The 17,537-nt window shown below is 53.9% G+C and overlaps 1 protein-coding gene across 1 annotated transcript; it reads right to left on the bottom strand.

Moving 5' to 3' along the window:
• Window positions 1-8,180: 8,180 nt before the first annotated feature.
• TSPYL2 (TSPY like 2) lies at window positions 8,181-17,252 on the bottom strand. The gene is made up of 7 exons (XM_038748063.1): window positions 16,370-17,252; window positions 10,798-10,875; window positions 9,995-10,106; window positions 9,737-9,882; window positions 8,982-9,067; window positions 8,576-8,685; window positions 8,181-8,379 (listed from the first exon to the last, which is right to left on the bottom strand). Exons 1-7 carry the CDS (start codon window positions 17,213-17,215, stop codon window positions 8,261-8,263), a joined length of 1,497 nt encoding a protein of 498 aa, XP_038603991.1. The 5' UTR covers window positions 17,216-17,252; the 3' UTR covers window positions 8,181-8,260.
• Between the last annotated feature and the right edge of the window lie 285 nt (window positions 17,253-17,537).

Genomic DNA, 17,537 nt, shown 5'->3' with positions numbered 1-17,537 from the left:
AGATATTCATTCATTCATTCAATCGTACTTATTGAGCGCTCACTGTGTGCAGAGCACTGAACTAAGAGCTTGGGAAGTACAAGTTGGCAACATATAGAGATGGTCCCTACCCAACAACGGGCTCACAGTCTAAAAGGGGGAGATAGACAACAAAACATGTGGACAGGTGTCAAGTCGTCAGAACAAACAGAATTAAAGCTAAATGCACATCATTAACAAAATAAATAGAATAGTAAATGTGTACAAGTAAAATGAATAGAGTAATAAATCTGTGCAAACATATATACAGGTGCTGTGGGGAGGGGAAGGAGGTGGGGGGGGGGGGATGGGGAGGAGCTGATACCTCAAGCTCAACATGACCCAGATGGTCCATCTTCTCTCCAAAATCCTCTCTTCTCCACAACTTTTCATCACTGTGGATAACATCACTATCCTCCCTGTCTCAATCAATCAATCAATCATATTTATTGAAGGCTTACTGTGTGCAGAGCACTGTACTAAGCGCTTGGGAAGTACAAGTTGGCAACATATAGAGACAGTCCCTACCCAGCAGTGGGCTCACAGTCTAAAAGGGGGAGACAGAGAACAAAACCAAACATACTGACAAAATAAAATAAATAGAATAGATATGTACAGGTAAAATAAATAGAGTAATAAATATTACTAATAATAAATGAATAAATAATAAATAATAAAAGCCATCCATCTAAATATGGATCTCACAAATCCATAAACTCGGCATCGTCCCCCCACTCATCTAACCCACATATTGATCCTGGCATTAAAGCCATCATTTCTACCTCCACAACATCTCAAGAATCTGCCCTTTCCTCTCCATCCGAATTGCTATCACGTTGATCCAAGCGCTTTTCATATCCTGCCTCGAGTACTGCATCGGCCTCCTTGCTGACTTCTCTGGCTCCTGTCCCTCCCCACTCCAGGCCATACTTTTGATCAGTCCATAGTCTCCCCACTCCTCAAAAACCTCTAATAGTTGCCCATTCATTCATTCATTCATCCAATCGTATTTATTGAGTGCTTACTGTGTGCAGAGCACTGGACTAAGCACTTGGGAAGTACAAGTTGGCAACATATAGAGACGGTCCCTACCCAACAACGGGCTCACAGTCTAGAAGCGGCGCGGCTCAGTGGAAAGAGCCCGGGCTTTGGAGTCAGAGGTCATGGGTTCGAATCCCGGCTCTGCCAACTGTCAGCTGTGTGACTTTGGGCAAGTCACTTCACTTCTCTGGGCCTCAGTTACCTCATCTGGAAAATGGAGATTAAGACTGTGAGCCCCCTGTGGGACAATCTGATCACCTTGTAACCTCTCCAGCGCTTAGAACAGTACTTTCTCCCCCCCATCCCCCCGCCTTACCTCCTTCCCCTCCCCACAGCACCTGTATATATGTATATGTCTTTGTACATATTTATTACTCTATTTATTTAATTTGTATATATTTATTCTATTTATTTTATTTTGTTAATATGTTTTGTTTTGTTGTCTGTCTCCCCCTTCTAGACTGTGAGCCCACTGCTGGGTAGGGACCGTCTCTCCATGTTGCCAACTTGTACTTCCCAAGCACTTAGTACAGTGCTCTGCACACAGTAAGCGCTCAATAAATACGATTGAATGAATGAATGAATACTTTGCACATAGCTTACTATGTGCAATAATAAAAGCCATTATTATTATTAGAAGGGGGAGACAGACAACAAAACATGTGGACAGGTGTCGAGTCATCAGAATAAACAGAAATAAAGCTAGATGCACATTATTAACAAAATAAATAGAATAGTAAATATGTACAAGGAAAATAAATAGAGTAATAAATCTGTACAAACATATATACAGGTGCTGTGGGGAGGGGAAGGAGGTAGGGCAGGGGGGATGGGGTGGCCATCTCCACATCAACAGAAGCTCCTCACCATGGATTATAAGGCATTCAGTCAGCTCCCCCTTCTTATCCAACACACCACCACTCTCCCCACTTTCGAAGCCCTCCTAAAACCACATCTCCAAGAGGTGTCTTCCCCAAATAATCCCTCCTCTCGCATTCATATTCACCCTCCCTTCTGCATCACTTGGATCTGTACCCCTCAAACACTTTGCTACTCATCCTCAGCCCCATAGCACTTAGGTATATGTGATGAGCGAGAGTGACTCCATTTTGTATTATTTGACCCGGGGAGCAACAAGGCCAAAGTGACTCCACCTTGCATTATTTGACTTCGGGAGCAACAAGGCCAAAGGACGGTTTAGAGGAGAAGCTGCATTTTCTCTCTGGGGAGTTTTGAGGAGCGGAACTGAATTATCTTGCTGAGGTTTCAAGGAGGGGCTAAATTGCTCTGCTAGGCAGGAAAAAAACTGCCGGCGAGGGGATAAGGCTGGGGTGGGGAGAGGTCGCCTTCCTCTCTGGTTTACCCCATAAACCAAGTAAACTAAGTCTTTTAGACTGTGAGCCCACTGTTGGGTAGGGACTGTCTCTATATGTTGCCAACTTGTACTTCCCAAGTGCTTAGTACAGTGCTCTGCACACAGTAAGCGCTCAATAAATATGATTGATTGATTGATTGTGAGTGCCCCGTTGGACAACCTGATCACCTTGTAACCTCCCCAGCGCTTAGAACAGTGCTTTGCACATAGTCAGCACTTAATAAATGCCATCAATATCATCATCATTATTATTATTATTACTTGAACCGGGACGACGATGAGCTGCGGACCGTCTGGCTCCTTGAAACTCCTCCAACGTGGGACCATCTTCACCAGGACTTAGGGAAAACCAGGACAATGACAAGCTGCGGGCAGTCAGACTCCTTGAAACTATCATCTTCACCATGACTTGAGGCAAACCAGTTGGATTGGTAACTACAGGTGTTGTGCTGTGTGTGTGTGTGTGTGTGTGTGTGTGTGTGTGTGTTTGGGCACATATGCGCCTAACCCCTCTTTTAGTTTAAAATAAATCTTTACACTGCAACAGTGGTGCTCGGTTTACTTTTTTGACACGTCATTTGAGCGCCCGAATTAATAAGCGTGGCTCAGTGGAAAGAGCACGGGCTTTGGAGTCAGGGGTCGTGGGTTCGAATGCCAGCTCTGCCAGTTGTCAGCTGTGTGACTTTGGGCAAGTCACTTAACTTCTCTGGGCCTCCGTTCCCTCATCTGTAAAATGGGGATTAAGACTGTAAACCCCCAGTGGGGCAACCTGATCTCCTTGTAATCTCCCCAGTGCTTAGAACAGTGCTTTGCACATAGGAAACGCTTAATAAATGCCATTAAAAAAAAATAAGGGAGTCAAATCCCTGGTTAAGGGCTTGTGGGGGAGGCATCCCCAGAAGGGGCTCGTGCCAATCCTTATATTCTGCCTTTTCCTCTAGCTTTTCCTCTGCCTTTTCCTCTCCATCCCATCTTACCTCCTTCCCTTCCCCACAACACCTGTATATATGTTTGTACATATTTATTACTCTATTTATTTATTTTACTTGTACATATCTATTCTATTTATTTTATTTTGTTAGTATGTTTGGTTTTGTTCTCTGTCTCCCCCTTTTAGACTGTGAGCCCACTGTTCGGTAGGGACTGTCTCTCTATGTTGCCAACTTGTACTTCCCAAGCGCATAGTACAGTGCTCTGCACACAGTAAGCGCTCAATACGATTGATTGATTGATTAATTAATTTTAATATGTCTCCCCCTCCCCCCAATAGACTGTAAGCACTCTTTGGGCAGGGATCATGTCTACCAACTCTATCATGTTATACTCTCCCATGCTCTTAATACAGTGCTCTGCATGCTGTAAATGTTCAATAAATACAACCTGACAGAAGTGGTAGATGAAGCCATGAGATTAGCTCCCCAAGGGAGTGGGTGTCATCTATCTCCTACTCTCTCAAGTGCTCAGTACTGTGTTTTGCACACAATAGGTGCTCACTAAATACCACTGATTAACTAATTGAGAATAGAAAGGAACGGAGACCTGAGTCAAGTAAATAATAATGATGGTATTTGTTAAGTGCTTACTATGTGCAAAGCACTGTTCTAAGCTCTGGGGGGGGAAACAAGGTGATCAGGTTGTCCCTCGTGGGGCTCACAATCTTGATCCCCATTTTACGGATGAGGTAACTGAGGCCCAGAGAAGTGAAGTGACTTGCCCAAAGTCACACAGCTGACAATTGGCGGAGCAAGGATTTGAACCCACAACTTCTGACTCCAAAGCCCGGGCTCTTTCCACTGAGCAACACTGAAATGCCACTCTTTTCATGTCTCTGCTAGGGCCAGAGGGTGACGCGCTAACTTTCTCCCAGGCCTCAGTTTTCTCCTCTTTGGGCCTGTTAATGCCTAGTTGGCAGATTCCCCGAATTTTTTTGGATTCTCTGGAATCAGAGTGGAGTCTCCAGTTGGAGTTGGGAAATTTCCAGTGAGGAAACCCTGCGTATGTGCAGAAGAATTTCTACCCTTTTCATGTGCTGCCAGTAAGGCTGAAACGACCATTTCTAAGAGCCTTGGGACTTTGAGGGGGGCCATCCGTGTTTCCTAGGGAACACCCATTCCCTGAAAAATTGTGGACGGACCGTTCCCACTGGGAATGTGAGCAGCCTGGCTATGGTGATTTCCAAACCTCTGGGCTCAGGATACCCGTATCCACGTTGGGAATTCTTCTTGTGGGAGATGTGATTTTAATAAGGCTTTGAAGGTGGGGAGAGTGGTGGTTTGTCGGTTATGAAGTTGGGAACCTGGATCTCCTAACTCTTCACTAGCTACTAGTTCCATTAGAGAAGCAGCGTGGCTCAGTGGAAAGAGCCCGGGCTTTGGAGTTAGAGGTCATGGGTTCAAATCCCACTCCGCCAGCTGTGTGACTTTGGGCAAGTCACTTAACCTCTCTGGGCCTCCATTACCTCATCTGTAAAATGGGGATTAAAACTGTGAGCCTCCCGTGGGACAACTTGATCACCATGTAACATCCCCAGCACTTAGAACAGTGCTTTGCACATAGTAAGCGCTTAACAAATACCAACATTATTGTTATTATTATTATTATTAGCCCACGGCTGCCTCTCCTGGCCCCTGTTCCGGCTGTTTATTCGGGGTTTTCCTGTCCGTATTGACTTCATTAGGTTCCTCCTCACCTCCGCCTTTTGGCCTCTCAATCTGCCCCAAGGCGATGCCTACCATCAACACCCTAGGCTCCGCTTCTCTCTGCAGTTCTTCCCCAACAAACAGCACCCTGTGGGCTGGGAGAGGAAGGGAGAAGACAGGAAAGCTTCTTACTTTGCATGATTTCTCTACCACCACCACTACGTCCCGTTCCGCCCCCCGGGGCCCGACTCCCACCCTTCTGGTCTCACTCTCTCACAGGTTTTACCGGGTTTCTTTTTTTCCTCTCCGCTCTTTCCAGATGCACTCGAGCTGCTTCCGGGACCAGTGTCCTGAGTGTCCCAATGTTGTCATTACCCTGGGGACAACAGGTGGAAGATGGAGAGACCTAGAAGAGCTGTGCTCCGTGGCTCAACTCTCCGCTCACCTCAGGAGGTGAGAGGAGGAGAAGAAGCCTCTCAAAGGGGAGTGGACCCAGAGAGTAGAGAGTTAGCAGGGGGTCTGCTTACCCACTGGGATGGGCTCCCCTCCCAGCCAGGAAACCCAGAGACACCCCTTCCCAGTCCGGCTTCCGGGCTGCAGGGAGACCAAGTGCCCGGGATCCGCCATTGGGATCCCAAAGGCATCGTGCTGTGACTCCTTTGGCCTCGCGACTGGGTGCGAGGGCAGTGGGAGAGGAGGCGAATGGAGAGAGGGTCTGATGGAAGCTGAGTGGGGAGGCCCCGGCTCTTTGCTCCCCTCCCCAGCTGGATCTCCGGATCCCATCTCTTGCCTGGGCTGGGGGTCTCAAGCTGAAGCTAGGCCCCAGGCAAGAGACAGGAAGGGAAAAGGGAAAGGGAAAAGGGGAGTTAAGCGCTCAGCAGCTGAGCACTGCCCAGGCTGCAGGCAGTCTTTCTGCCACACCCAGATTTTCCTGGTCCATACCCACTGGAGAGACAACAGCAGGCTCTTGGTAAAAACACTGGAGGACAAGCTGCTTTCCTGTAATGTGAGACGTCACATTCTTCTTTTCTCCGTGCCTGGTGCCAGCGGGAATGCTGCTGGTCAGGTGGGTTTGGGTGGATGTTCAGCGATGAGTCCGCCACCTTTCCTCACCCCAGATCGAAGGGTGCAAGACCTTCTTTCAGGGGCCCCAGCCACGGGCCAGAGTGATGGTGTTGTCAGACTCTGCAAAGTCCCCAGCAAGAGTCCTCTTTCCCCGAGGGACCATTTTCTTGTGCAGCCAATGATGCCTACTGGACAGTTGGACAGTTATAAAGTCTTTTGCCAGTTAAAACTAGATGATGCCAGTCCCTTCAGGTGGCGGGTGGGGGGGTCCACAGGACCACTGACCCAGAAACTAGGGCAGTGAGACTCAGGGAGGGGCCTCACCAAGAACAGGAGCCTGGAGCTTCATAGGAAGAGCGGAGAGTGGAGCTCTGGTCTCTGTACCCAGCGCAGGAACTTCTCACAACACCATATTCCAAATTCCCACTCTGCCTCAGTGGCTGGTTTCTGGGGAGACCCTGGACTCCCAAAATCCTCCCTTCCCCTGTGGATTGCTCAGACCGTAGAGGATGCCGCCAAGGAGAGGAGTGGATGGAGGGAACCCTCCCATCCCCAGGAGTCAGGGCTTTGGGAGCCCTCTCCCTGACGGCGAAATGTACAACTCCATCTATAATTTAATACCTGTCACCCCCTTAGACCGTAAGCTCCCTGTGGTACTGGGTAAGCTCCTGGGTACAGCACTCTGCATGCGGTCAACGCTCAAGAAATACCGGTGATCGATTGATCTTGGCCTGGACAAGATGAGTCGGGGAGCACGCGCATATACACACACGTTCACACACAGAGCTTTGAAATCGTTCAGTATATTAAGTGCTTTTCTTTCTGGACATAGAAAATAGTACAAAGCCCCAGGGGACAGGCTCTCGGCAAGTACACCAAAATGTACAACCCCAGCAACGGGGCAGGGGAAGGGAGAGGGGGGAGGCCAGGCCTGGCCAGTTGTGCACATCAGTAGCATTGCATAGAACAGGGGCAGGGAAGCAGGCAGGCAGCCAGCTGGCGGGGTGGAGGAGGGAGAACTAAGCTTCAGGAAGGGAACGGTCTTCCTCGGGTGGCTCGCGCCCAGCCCCGACGCCTCCAGGCATCGGCTGGCCCGCTCGCGACGGCCCGATGCCGTCCCCCGCCCCGACCCCCATCAGTCAGCCACGGGGGCGGCCTGGGATCATCCGCCCTCTCTGATCCGAGCCGGTGTCCGCTCGGGAGAACTGCCACAGGGCGGGAACCGAGGAGTGGCCGCCCTCCTCGAGGAAGAGGGTGGGTTCAGAAGACGGCGGTGGGGTGAGGAGGGAAGGGGACATACTCTCCTATACAGCGGAGGGGCAGGAAGGGGCTCCAGGCCAGACTAAGTGCGAAAGCTGCATAGAAAGAGCCCCCCCGCTTCCTCCTGAAGGCGATGAAGGGGCAAGGAGAGTGCAACATTGACGTCGGTGGCAGTTGGGAGGGCGGGGGACAGGAGAGGAGGAGGGGGGCAGGATGACTCTGAGATGGGAGGAAGGACCGAGAGACGGGATTGAGCTTTCTCTCTCTCCTCCCTCTCCAACCCCAAAGCAATGGCCTCTGGCTAGCAGAGAAAAAGTGCTGGTATCCTGGCTTGGGGAATGAGGTTGTTGGCGGGGGTGGGGGGGGGAGCAGAAGCACAGGCCCCTGGAGAGGCGAGGGGGCATAAAAGCGATTTTTAAAAAACGAAAGACAAGAAACAACCCAATAAATAGTTCCGCTGCCGCAATTAAAAACTGGGCCCTCTGGGGCGGCAGAAGTTGGGATCTGCCCGTGGGGAAGGCTCGGGACCGGAAGTGACGGCCTCCCTTTCCCTGTGCCCCCCGCCCCGCCACCCCCTTAAATAATAACTCTGCAACTAGTTTCAAACCATAAAAATAAACTTTGAACCCGTGTAACGAAATCGGTTTCCGCGACAAGTGCAATTGGGGACGCCGCCCGGGGCCGGGAGGGAGGGAGGGAGGGGCCGGAAGGGACCCTCTCTCAGCCCTGCCCCCTGCCCGCTCCCGGGGTGGGGGGGAAGGCAGCGGTGCTGAGCAGGGGGTGGCGGGAGAGGGGGGTCTCAGGAGGGGGCGGAGGACCACAGGCTGGCGGTGGAGGGACGGAGGGAGGGAGGGAAGCAACCTCAGCCATCCTCATCCCCTGTACCTGCCCCCTCTGCGTCCCCGAGGGAGTCCGGCCTAGACCCTTCCTCGGGCCCCTCGACGACTTCCTCTACCTCGTCTTCGTTGTTCTCTTCGCTCCCTGCAGCGGAGACACACAAATCAGCGTTGGCCACCAGACAAGGCAGGCCGACCCCCGCTTCGTCCCCCCAACCACCGGCCCGGCCCTGGCTGGGCCACATCCAATCCTCGGGGGGGGGAAGCGGCTAGAAGGGGGTAAGCGGAGGGAGGCCGGGGTGCGATTCGGGCCCTGTCCTTCCAGGACCCAGAGAGCTCACCGTCAGCCCCGTCCTCCTCATCCATGATCTCGTGGATCTCTTCCTCCTCCAGCACCTCCTCGCAGTCGTCATCCACGATCACCACGCAGTCGTCCCCGTTCTCAGTCTCGCTGCGGGAAGAGGAATGAGGGGCGCCCTTGGCCGCCACCGCCTTCCACCTGCCTCCCTCTTCTCTCCGTCTTCCCCTACGGTCGCCCCCGTGCCCACGAGGAGGGCCCTAAAAGTCAAGGTGCCCAGGACGAAGGGCGAACGAGTCTGGCCTTACCAGTCGCCCCCCTGGCACCCTCCCCGCCCCGGCCCCGGCCCCAAGGCGACCCGCAGCCGTCGCCGCGAGAGCGGGACCCCAGTGAGGGCGGGCGCCTCTGGTAGCCGTCCCGGCGCCCTCGCTCCCCCTGGCAGTTCTCACCTGTCGTCCTCTCCGTTCTCCCCACTGTCACCCTCGCCCATCAAGTAGTACTGCAGCGGGTTGGGCCACAGGTCCTCCTTAATGATCTGAACAAGGCAAGCACAGTGTGAGCGCGCCTCTCTCCCCAACCAGGCCGCCCAATCCCGTTATACAAGGCAGAGGGGGAGGGAGGCCTATCCGCTCTTCTCGACCTTTTTTTGCTTCCTCTGGCCAGTGGGGAAGAGACTGGGCCCGGGTCAGCACTCCCGCTCTAGAGGAGGAAAGGGAAGGGGACCCCTGCCTGCTCCACAATCAGGAAAGGCTTCCCAGAGGAGGCGGCCACGGAAAATGGCAGGGAGGAGGGACCTCCCCGACCCACACATCGCTAAGTACGCATCAGGACTCAAACACGGGCACTGACTGCATCTCACAGCGGATGTTCAGAGCGGCCGAGCGCTCTTTTTATTAGCCATCTATTTCTCCTTGGCTTTAAGTTCCTCGAGGGCCAGAGTTAGGACTTCTCCGCACTGCCCGGCCACCCAACACACGGGTCTGGAGGGTGGAAAGGATATCGAGGACGACGACGAGGTAGGGGCTGAAGGGGGACCCCGGAAACACGTCGGTTCCAGAGCTCCAAAGGGGAGGACGGCAGGGCTGAGCCGTGGGGAGCGGTGGGGGTGCCGGGTGGAGAGAGCGAGACGTCCAGAGGGAGAAGAGACAGAGAGTGACGGTGCCTATGTGTGCCCGGAAGGAAGCGAGGCCGGGGCCGGACCAACCTCCGCGATGTGGTCGGCAGCCGGGAACGCGTGGTCTGAGAACCAGCTGAAGAAGCTGCGCCCCAGTTCCAGGGTCTTGCGGCCTTGGGAGCGGGGATCCTGGCCCCGGAGCCACCGGATCGGGGTCGAGTGCGACACCAGTCGACCTGTTCGGGGGCGAGGCGGGAGGGAATCCCAGGAGGGCTCACACCACCACCCGGGGCCGGCCGGAACGACTGCGGCCTCGGCCCCCTGCTCCCCGCCGCCCGGCTTCCTTACCCGAGGAGCCACACTGATATTCCTTGACGATGACCTCATTCTGGAAGTAGGGGTTTCCCCGGAAGTAAAACTTGATCTTGCAGCCGGACTTCACGTGGGTAAAATCTTCCACCTGTCGGGAGGCAGCAGACCGACGAGCTGAGCAATATCACCCTCCCTCTGGACCAGCAGCAGGACGAGAGAATGAGGGGAGTCCACAGCCGGGCAGTTCCCCATCCTCTCACCCCCAACTTGCCTGGTTCGGGGAAGGCCCGGGTGGGTCCCCGGGGACCCACACCCCAGGTAGGGGGTTCATTCATTCACTCAATCATATTTACTGGGCGCTTACTGTGTGCAGAGCACTGTACTAAGCGCTTGGGAAGTACAAGTTGGCAACATATCAAGATGGTCCCTACCCAACAATGGGCTCACAGTCTAGAAGGGGGAGACAGACAACAAAACAAAACGTGGACAGGAGTCAAGTCACCAGAATAAAGCTAGATGCACATCATTAACAAAATTAATAGAATAGTAAATATGTACAAGTAAAATAAATAGAGTAATAAATCTGTACCAACATATATGCAAGTTCTGTGAGGAGGGGAAGGAGGTAGGGCAGGGGGGATGGGGAGGAGGAGAGGAAAAAGGAGGCTCAGTCTGGGAAGGCCTCCTGGAGGAGGTGAGCTCTCAGAAGGGCTTTGAAGGTTCAAGGGCTATGCTCGGCAGTTTTCCTTTTGGAAGCAGGAGGCCATCTGGTCCCCCGGGAGGGATGGAGATTGGGGGGAGGAAGGAGGGAGGGGATGCCAGGCACTGTGGGACCTCACCTGCAGGTTAGTCATGTAGCTCAGGGTATCCTCATCCCGGTCATTGATCATGGCCGAGAGCTGGGGGTGATTCAGAAACTGAGAGGCCGCGGTTAAAGAACGTTATTTATGAGAAGCAGCGTGGCTCAGTGGAAAGAGCACGGGCTTTGGAGTCAGAGGTCATGGGTTCGAATCCCGGCTCCGCCACGTCTGCTGTGTGACCTTGGGCAAGTCACTTAACTTCTCAGAGCCTCAGTTAGCTCATCTGTAAAATGGGGATGATGACTGTGAGCCCCTCACGGGACAACCTGATCACCTTGTATCCCCCAGCGCTTAGAACAGTGCTTTGTACATAGTAAGCACTTAACAAATGCCATTATTATTATTATTAACATGGACAGCAGAGTGGGGGCCTGCCAGGGCGAGGCTGGGGGTGGGAGCACCCGGTGGAGCCCCGTGTTGCTGGGGCCGGGGGGCGGGGGTGTCCATCACAGCACAGGGGCTGACAGGGATCATCCGCAAACCCGCCTCTCCACAACTGGGGAGATGGGTCACGCCCCTGCCTCATGCCACGGGGAAGCCCCCCTGCTTTAGTTCCTCCTCTAGAGTTATCAATCATACTTACTGAGCGCTTACTGGGCACAGGGCACTGTACAAAGCATGGCTCAACGGAAAGAGCCCGGGCTTGGGAGTCAGAGGTAAGTGGCTCACATCCCGATTCTGCCAACTGTCAGCTGTGTGACCTTGGGCAAGTCACTTAACTTTTCTGTGCCTCAATTACCTCATCGGTAAAATGGGGATTAAGACTGAGAGCCCCACGTGGGACAACCTGATCACCTTGTATCCTCCCCAGCGCTTGGAACGGTGCTTTGCACATAGTAAGCACTTAACAAATGCCATTATTATTATTATTATTATCAGAGACCTGGGTGACTCACAACGTAGTAAATTTGAGGCGAGAACCTGGGGAGAACCAGTTCCCCCCACCCAACGCCACTTTGAGGGTCCTACCTCCGGAGCTCAGCCCCAAAGCCAAGGACCAGTTGGAATGGCCCTGACTGCTCTCCTGTCAACAATCTCCAGGGTCTTCCCTGGAGATTATTACTCTATTTATTTATTTTACCTGTACATATCTATTCTATTTATTTTATTTTGTGGTATGTTTGGTTTTTTTCTCTGTCTCCCCAGTTTTAGACTGTTGGGTAGGGACCGTCTCTATATGTTGCCAACTTGTACTTCCCAAGCGCTTAGTACAGTGCTCTGCACACAGTAAGTGCTCAATAAATACGATTGATTGATTGACTGATTCCCAGGGGCATCTAACTGCAGCTGGCCAAACCCCCAGTCAGGGCCGCCTGCTGCCCGCTGGGCCCGAGACGACCCTCGAGCTTCGCCGCGTGCTGTGGCGGGGCAGAGGGAGGGAACGAAGAGGCCCAGGATTTTCCAGCATCAGGGTTTGTTATGAAAAGCAAGAGCCGAACGGCTCCTCGAACGGGCGACCGCTTCCGAGAGGGGGCTTCCCCCGGGCCGGTACTGCCAGGTTGGGGGAGGAGGAAGGAAGGAGTTCTTTAAACCCAACTGGGCCTCAAGGGAGAAAGAAGCACTGTCACGGCCACGAAGAAATAACCTCTCACCCGGGCCAAACCCGGCTTAAAAATTAAAATTGGCTTTAAAATTAAACCCTGTCTAATTTTGAACAGCTTTAAGAACCACCCAAAGTTTATTTCCTCACCGAACAAGAAGATGCTGGGAGGTTTGGGAGGCTACCAACACTGGCCCTGTTCAGAGCTCAGCGTAATGGACCACAAAACAGCCCCCTTCCTGCCCTTGGGCCCACTGTTGGGTGGGGACTGTCTCTATGTATATATGTTTGTACGTATTTATTATTCTATTTATTTATTTATTTTTACTTGTACATATCTATTCTACTTATTTTACTTTGTTAGTATGCTTGGTTTTGTTCTCTGTCTCCCCCTTTTAGACTGTGAGCCCACTGTTGGGTAGGGGCTGTCTCTATATGTTGCCAATTTGTACTTCCCAAGCGCTTAGTACAGTGCTCTGCACATAGTAAGCGCTCAATAAATACGATTGATGATGCTGATGATGATTGATTGATCTCTAAGGGGAAGTTGAGGCCCCGGGGACTGACGGTCAGGCCCCGCCACCTGTTCCTCGTCCCTCTCCCCCCATGACCTGATCACCAACTCTGTTCCTGGTCGCCCAGCATCCCTGGCCTAGCTCACACTTCAGTCTGGTGGGAAGCGTCAGGAAGCAGTGTCGCCTGGTGGCAACAACTCGGGCCCGGGAGTCAGGGGAACTGGGTTCTAATCCCACCTCCCCCACGTGTCTGCTGTGTGACCTTGAGCAAGTCACATCACTTCTCTGGGCCTCAGTTCCCTCATAGGGGTTAAGACTGTGGGCCCCCCGCGGGACGTGGACCTTGTCCAACCTGATAAGTCTGTGTCCGTCTGTATTTTTCACAGGTTCCTTTCTCCCTTGAGGCCCAGCTGGATTTAAAGAACTTCCATCCTCTTTCCCCAACCTGGCAGTACCTGCCCTGGGGACGCCCCCGTCGGAAGCGGTCACCCGTTCGAGGAGCCGTTCGGCTCTTGCTTTTCACAACAACCCCTGATGCTGGAATTAGTACATTGTCTGGCTCATAGTAATAATAATAATAATAATGATGATGGCATTTATCTAGCGCTTACTAGATGCAGATCACCGTTCTAAGCGCTGGGGAGGTTACAAGGTGATCAGTTTGTCCCACATGGGGCTCACAGTCTTCATCCCCATTTTCCAGATGAGGGAACTGAAGCCTAGAAGTGAAGTGACTTGCCCAAAGTCACACAGCTGACAGCGCTTACTAAGTGCAAAGCACGGTTCTAAGCGCTGGGGAGGTTACAAGGCCATCAGGTTGTCCCACGGTTGGGGGGCTCCCAGTCTTAATCCCCATTTTCCAGATGAGGTAACTGAGGCCCAGAGAAGTGACTTGCCCAGAGTCACCCGGCTGACACTTGGCCGAGCCACGACCTCTGACCCCAAAGCCTGTGCTCTTTCCACTGAGCCACGTGGTAATCAATCGTATTTATTGAGCACTTACTGTGTGCAGAGCACTGTACTAAGCGCTTGGGAAGTACAAGTTGGCAATACACAGAGACGGTCCCTACCCAACAGGGGGCTCACAGTCTAGAAGGGGGAGACAGAGGACAAAACAAAACATATTAACAAAATAAAATAGAACAGATATGTATAAGTAAAATAGAGTAATAAATACGTACAAACATATATACAGGTGCTGTGGGGAAGGGAAGGAGGTAAGGCAGGAGGGATGGAGAGGAAGGAGGGGTCTCAGTCTGGGAAGGCCTCCTGGAGGAGGTGAGCTCTCAGTAGGGCCAAGCAAACCCCATCCGAAAAAGGCACGCTCAAGAGCCCCGAGTTCAGGTGCTCCCGGCCTCAGTTTCCCCTCAGGTAAACCAGACTAGACTGTGAGCCCACTGTTGGGTAGGGACTGTCTCTAGATGTTGCCAACTTGAACTTCCCAAGCGCTTAGTACAGTGTTCTGCACACAGTAAGCACTCAATAAATAGGATTGAATGAATGAATGTGATTGAATGAATGAATGCACCTAGGAAGAACTCAATAAATGATAATAATAATAATAATAATAATAATAATGGCATTTGTTAAGTGCTTACTATGTGCAAAGCACTGTTCTAAGCGCTGGGAGGGAATACAAGGTGATCAGGTTGTCCCACGTGGGGCTCCCAGTCTTAATCCCCATTTTCCAGATGAGTTAACTGAGGCTCAGAGAAGTGAAGTGACTTGCCCAAGGTCACACAGCAGACATGTGGCGGAGCCGGGATTCAAACCCACGACCTCCCCCCTCCATCCCCCCATCTTACCTCCTTCCCTTCCCCACAGCACCTGTATATACGTATATGTTTGTACATATTTACTACTCTATTTATTTTACTTGTACATATCTATTCTATTTATTTTATTAGTACTTTTGGTTTTGTTCTCTGTCTCCCCCTTTTAGACTGTGAGCCCACTGTTGGGTAGGGACCGTCTCTATACGTTGCCAACTTGTACTTCCCAAGCGCTTAGTACAGTGCTCTGCAATCAATCGCATTTATTGAGTGCTCACTGTGTGCAGAGCACTACATCGATCTACACGCACTCCCTTGGTGACCTCATTCGCTCCCACGGCTTCAGCTATCATCTCTAGGCTGATGACACCCAGATCTACATCTCTGCCCCTGCACACAGTAAGCGCTCAATAAATACGATTGATGATGATGATGATCATCATCATCATCAATCGTATTTATTGAGCGCTTACTATGTGCAGAGCACTGGGATGATGATGATGATGACTCCAAAGCCCGGGCTCTTTCCACTGAGCCAGGCTGCTTCCCCATTATAAGGCTGTGGTACTTCTTAAGCACTTACTACGTGACAAGCACCACTCTAGACCGTGAGCCCACTGTTGGGTGGGGACCGTCTCTATACGTTGCCAACTTGTAATAATAATAATAATAATAATGATGGCATTTGTTAAGCGCTTACTATGTGCAAAGCGCTGTACTAATCGCTGGGGAGGATACAAGGTGATCAGGCTCACGGTTTTAATCCCCATTTGACAGATGAGGTCACTGAGGCCCAGAGAAGTCAAGTGACTCCCCCAAAGTCACCCAGCTGACAAGTGGCGGGGTTGGAATTAGAACCCATGACCACCTGATTCCCAGGCCCTTGCTCTATCCTTTACGCCACTGGAGGAAGGGAACGTGTCTACCAACGCTACCGTACTCTCCCAAGCGCTTAGCACACTGTTCTGCACACAGTAAGCGCCCGATCCCAAGCGCCTGGTCCAGTGCCGCGCACACAGCGGGCGCCCGATAAATAGGACCGGATGAACGAACGAGTGAAAAGGAGCGGGAAAGTTTCCGGCTCCCGGAGGGAGGCCGTTCCGGGCGATGTCATCATCATCAATTGTATTTATTGAGCGCTTACTATGTGCAGAGCACTGTACTAAGCGCTTGGGAAGTCCAAATTGGCAACATCTAGAGATGGTCCCTACCCAACGGTGGGCTCACAGTCTGAAAGGGGGGGGGCAGAGAACAAAACCAAACATGCTAACAAAATAAAATAAATAGGATAGATGTGTACAAGTAAAATAAATGGAGTAATAAATATGTACAAACATATATACAGGTGCTGTGGGGAAGGGAAGGAGGTAAGATGGGGGGGATGGAGAGGGGGACGAGGGGGAGAGGAAGGAAGGGGCTCAGTCTGGGAAGGCCTCCTGGAGGAGGTGAGCTCTCAGCAGGGCCTTGAAGGGAGGAAGAGAGCTAGCTTGGCGGAGGGGCAGAGGGATTGGGGGCATTCCAGGCCCGGGGGTCGATGGCGGGACAGGCGAGAACGAGGTACGGGGAGGAGATTAGCGGCGGAGGAGCGGAGGGTGTGGGCCGGGCTGGAGAAGGAGAGAAGGGAGGTGAGGGAGGAGGGGGCGACGGGATGGATGGACAGCCTTGATGGCGAGGTGATGGAGAGACGTTGGGGGTGGTGGGCGCCCCGCCTTCCCAAAGGATACGGCGTTGACCCAGAAGCCGGGGATGTTGTGGATGATGAGGTTGCGGCGCTCCAGGTGGGGCTTCCTCATCTGCCCGAATTTCCTCTTGAGCTGGAAGAAGGCCCTCCCGGCCTGCGCGTTGACGGCCTCCAGCTCCAGCTGCACGGCCTCCAGGGCCTCCAGGTAGCGGTCCAGCCTCAGCGGTTGGGCCCCGGCCTCCTCATCCTCCATCTCCCCGTCGTCGTCGTCGTCGTCGTCGTCGACGTCGTCCTCCCCTCCTTCACACTCCACCACGGAGATGATGGCGCACTCGTCGACGGCCTCCTCCCCCTTGCCGCCTCCCCCCGTCGGGGCCGGCCCCTTCAGGTCTCCCACAAGGACAGGGTGCCCTTTCCTGTCATGTACTAGACGCCCCCCGGCCCCCCGCTTCGCCTTCCGGCCGCCTTCCCCCGTCCCCTCAGGCGGGGAGGCGCCCCGCGTGGCGGCGCCGCCCGTTTCCAGGCTCCCCTCCGCGGCCCGGGCGGCGGCGTCCGTTTCCAGGCTCCCCCGGGCGGGGGAGGGCGCCCGCCCGTCGCGGCCCGCCGCCCTCCCGCGGGGGGCGGCCGTTTCCAGGCCCCCCGGGGCGGCAGGGGGCGCCCGACGCCCGACGGGCTCCGCAGGGGGCGCGGCGGTGTCCAGGCTCCCCCCCTCGGCCCCTCCCCCCATGTCCGCCAGCGCCTGCGCGGCCTCGGTTTCCTTCTGGAGCCTCCTGCGCTGCGACTGCTGCCGGTGGCGCTCGTCCGGGGTGGGCTGGTCCTCGGGCGGGGCGCGAGGGAGGCGGCGGACTTTGGCCGGAGGGGGCCGGTCCCCCCCGTCCTGGCCGCTCATGATGGTATCGCCCGGCGGAGGCGGCCGACGCGCGGCCTGCGGAGGGGCCCTCGCGCCGGGGAGCCGCGCGCGCGCCGACCCAGGGGCCAGTCACGAGACACCCCTGCCCCCTCCCCCCACCCACCCCCCCACAACAACCGCCGCCGCGATTCAAACTTGGCCCCAAAGAAACCGCCGCGGCGCGCGCGACACCCGCCAACCACCAACTTCGCAGGGCGCGAGCGGCAGCCCGGCTCGCTGATTGGCTGCCTGGGCGGGAGGGGGCTCGCGCGCCCGCGCGGCGCCGACCAACCGCCGCCTTCCCCGCGCGCGAGCGGCGGCC

Source organism: Tachyglossus aculeatus, chromosome 6, assembly GCF_015852505.1.
Source record: "Tachyglossus aculeatus isolate mTacAcu1 chromosome 6, mTacAcu1.pri, whole genome shotgun sequence".
Taxonomy (NCBI): Eukaryota; Metazoa; Chordata; class Mammalia; order Monotremata; family Tachyglossidae; genus Tachyglossus; species Tachyglossus aculeatus.
The sequence above is the reverse complement of the archived record's forward strand: the minus strand, read 5'-3'. Positions and strand labels throughout refer to the sequence as shown.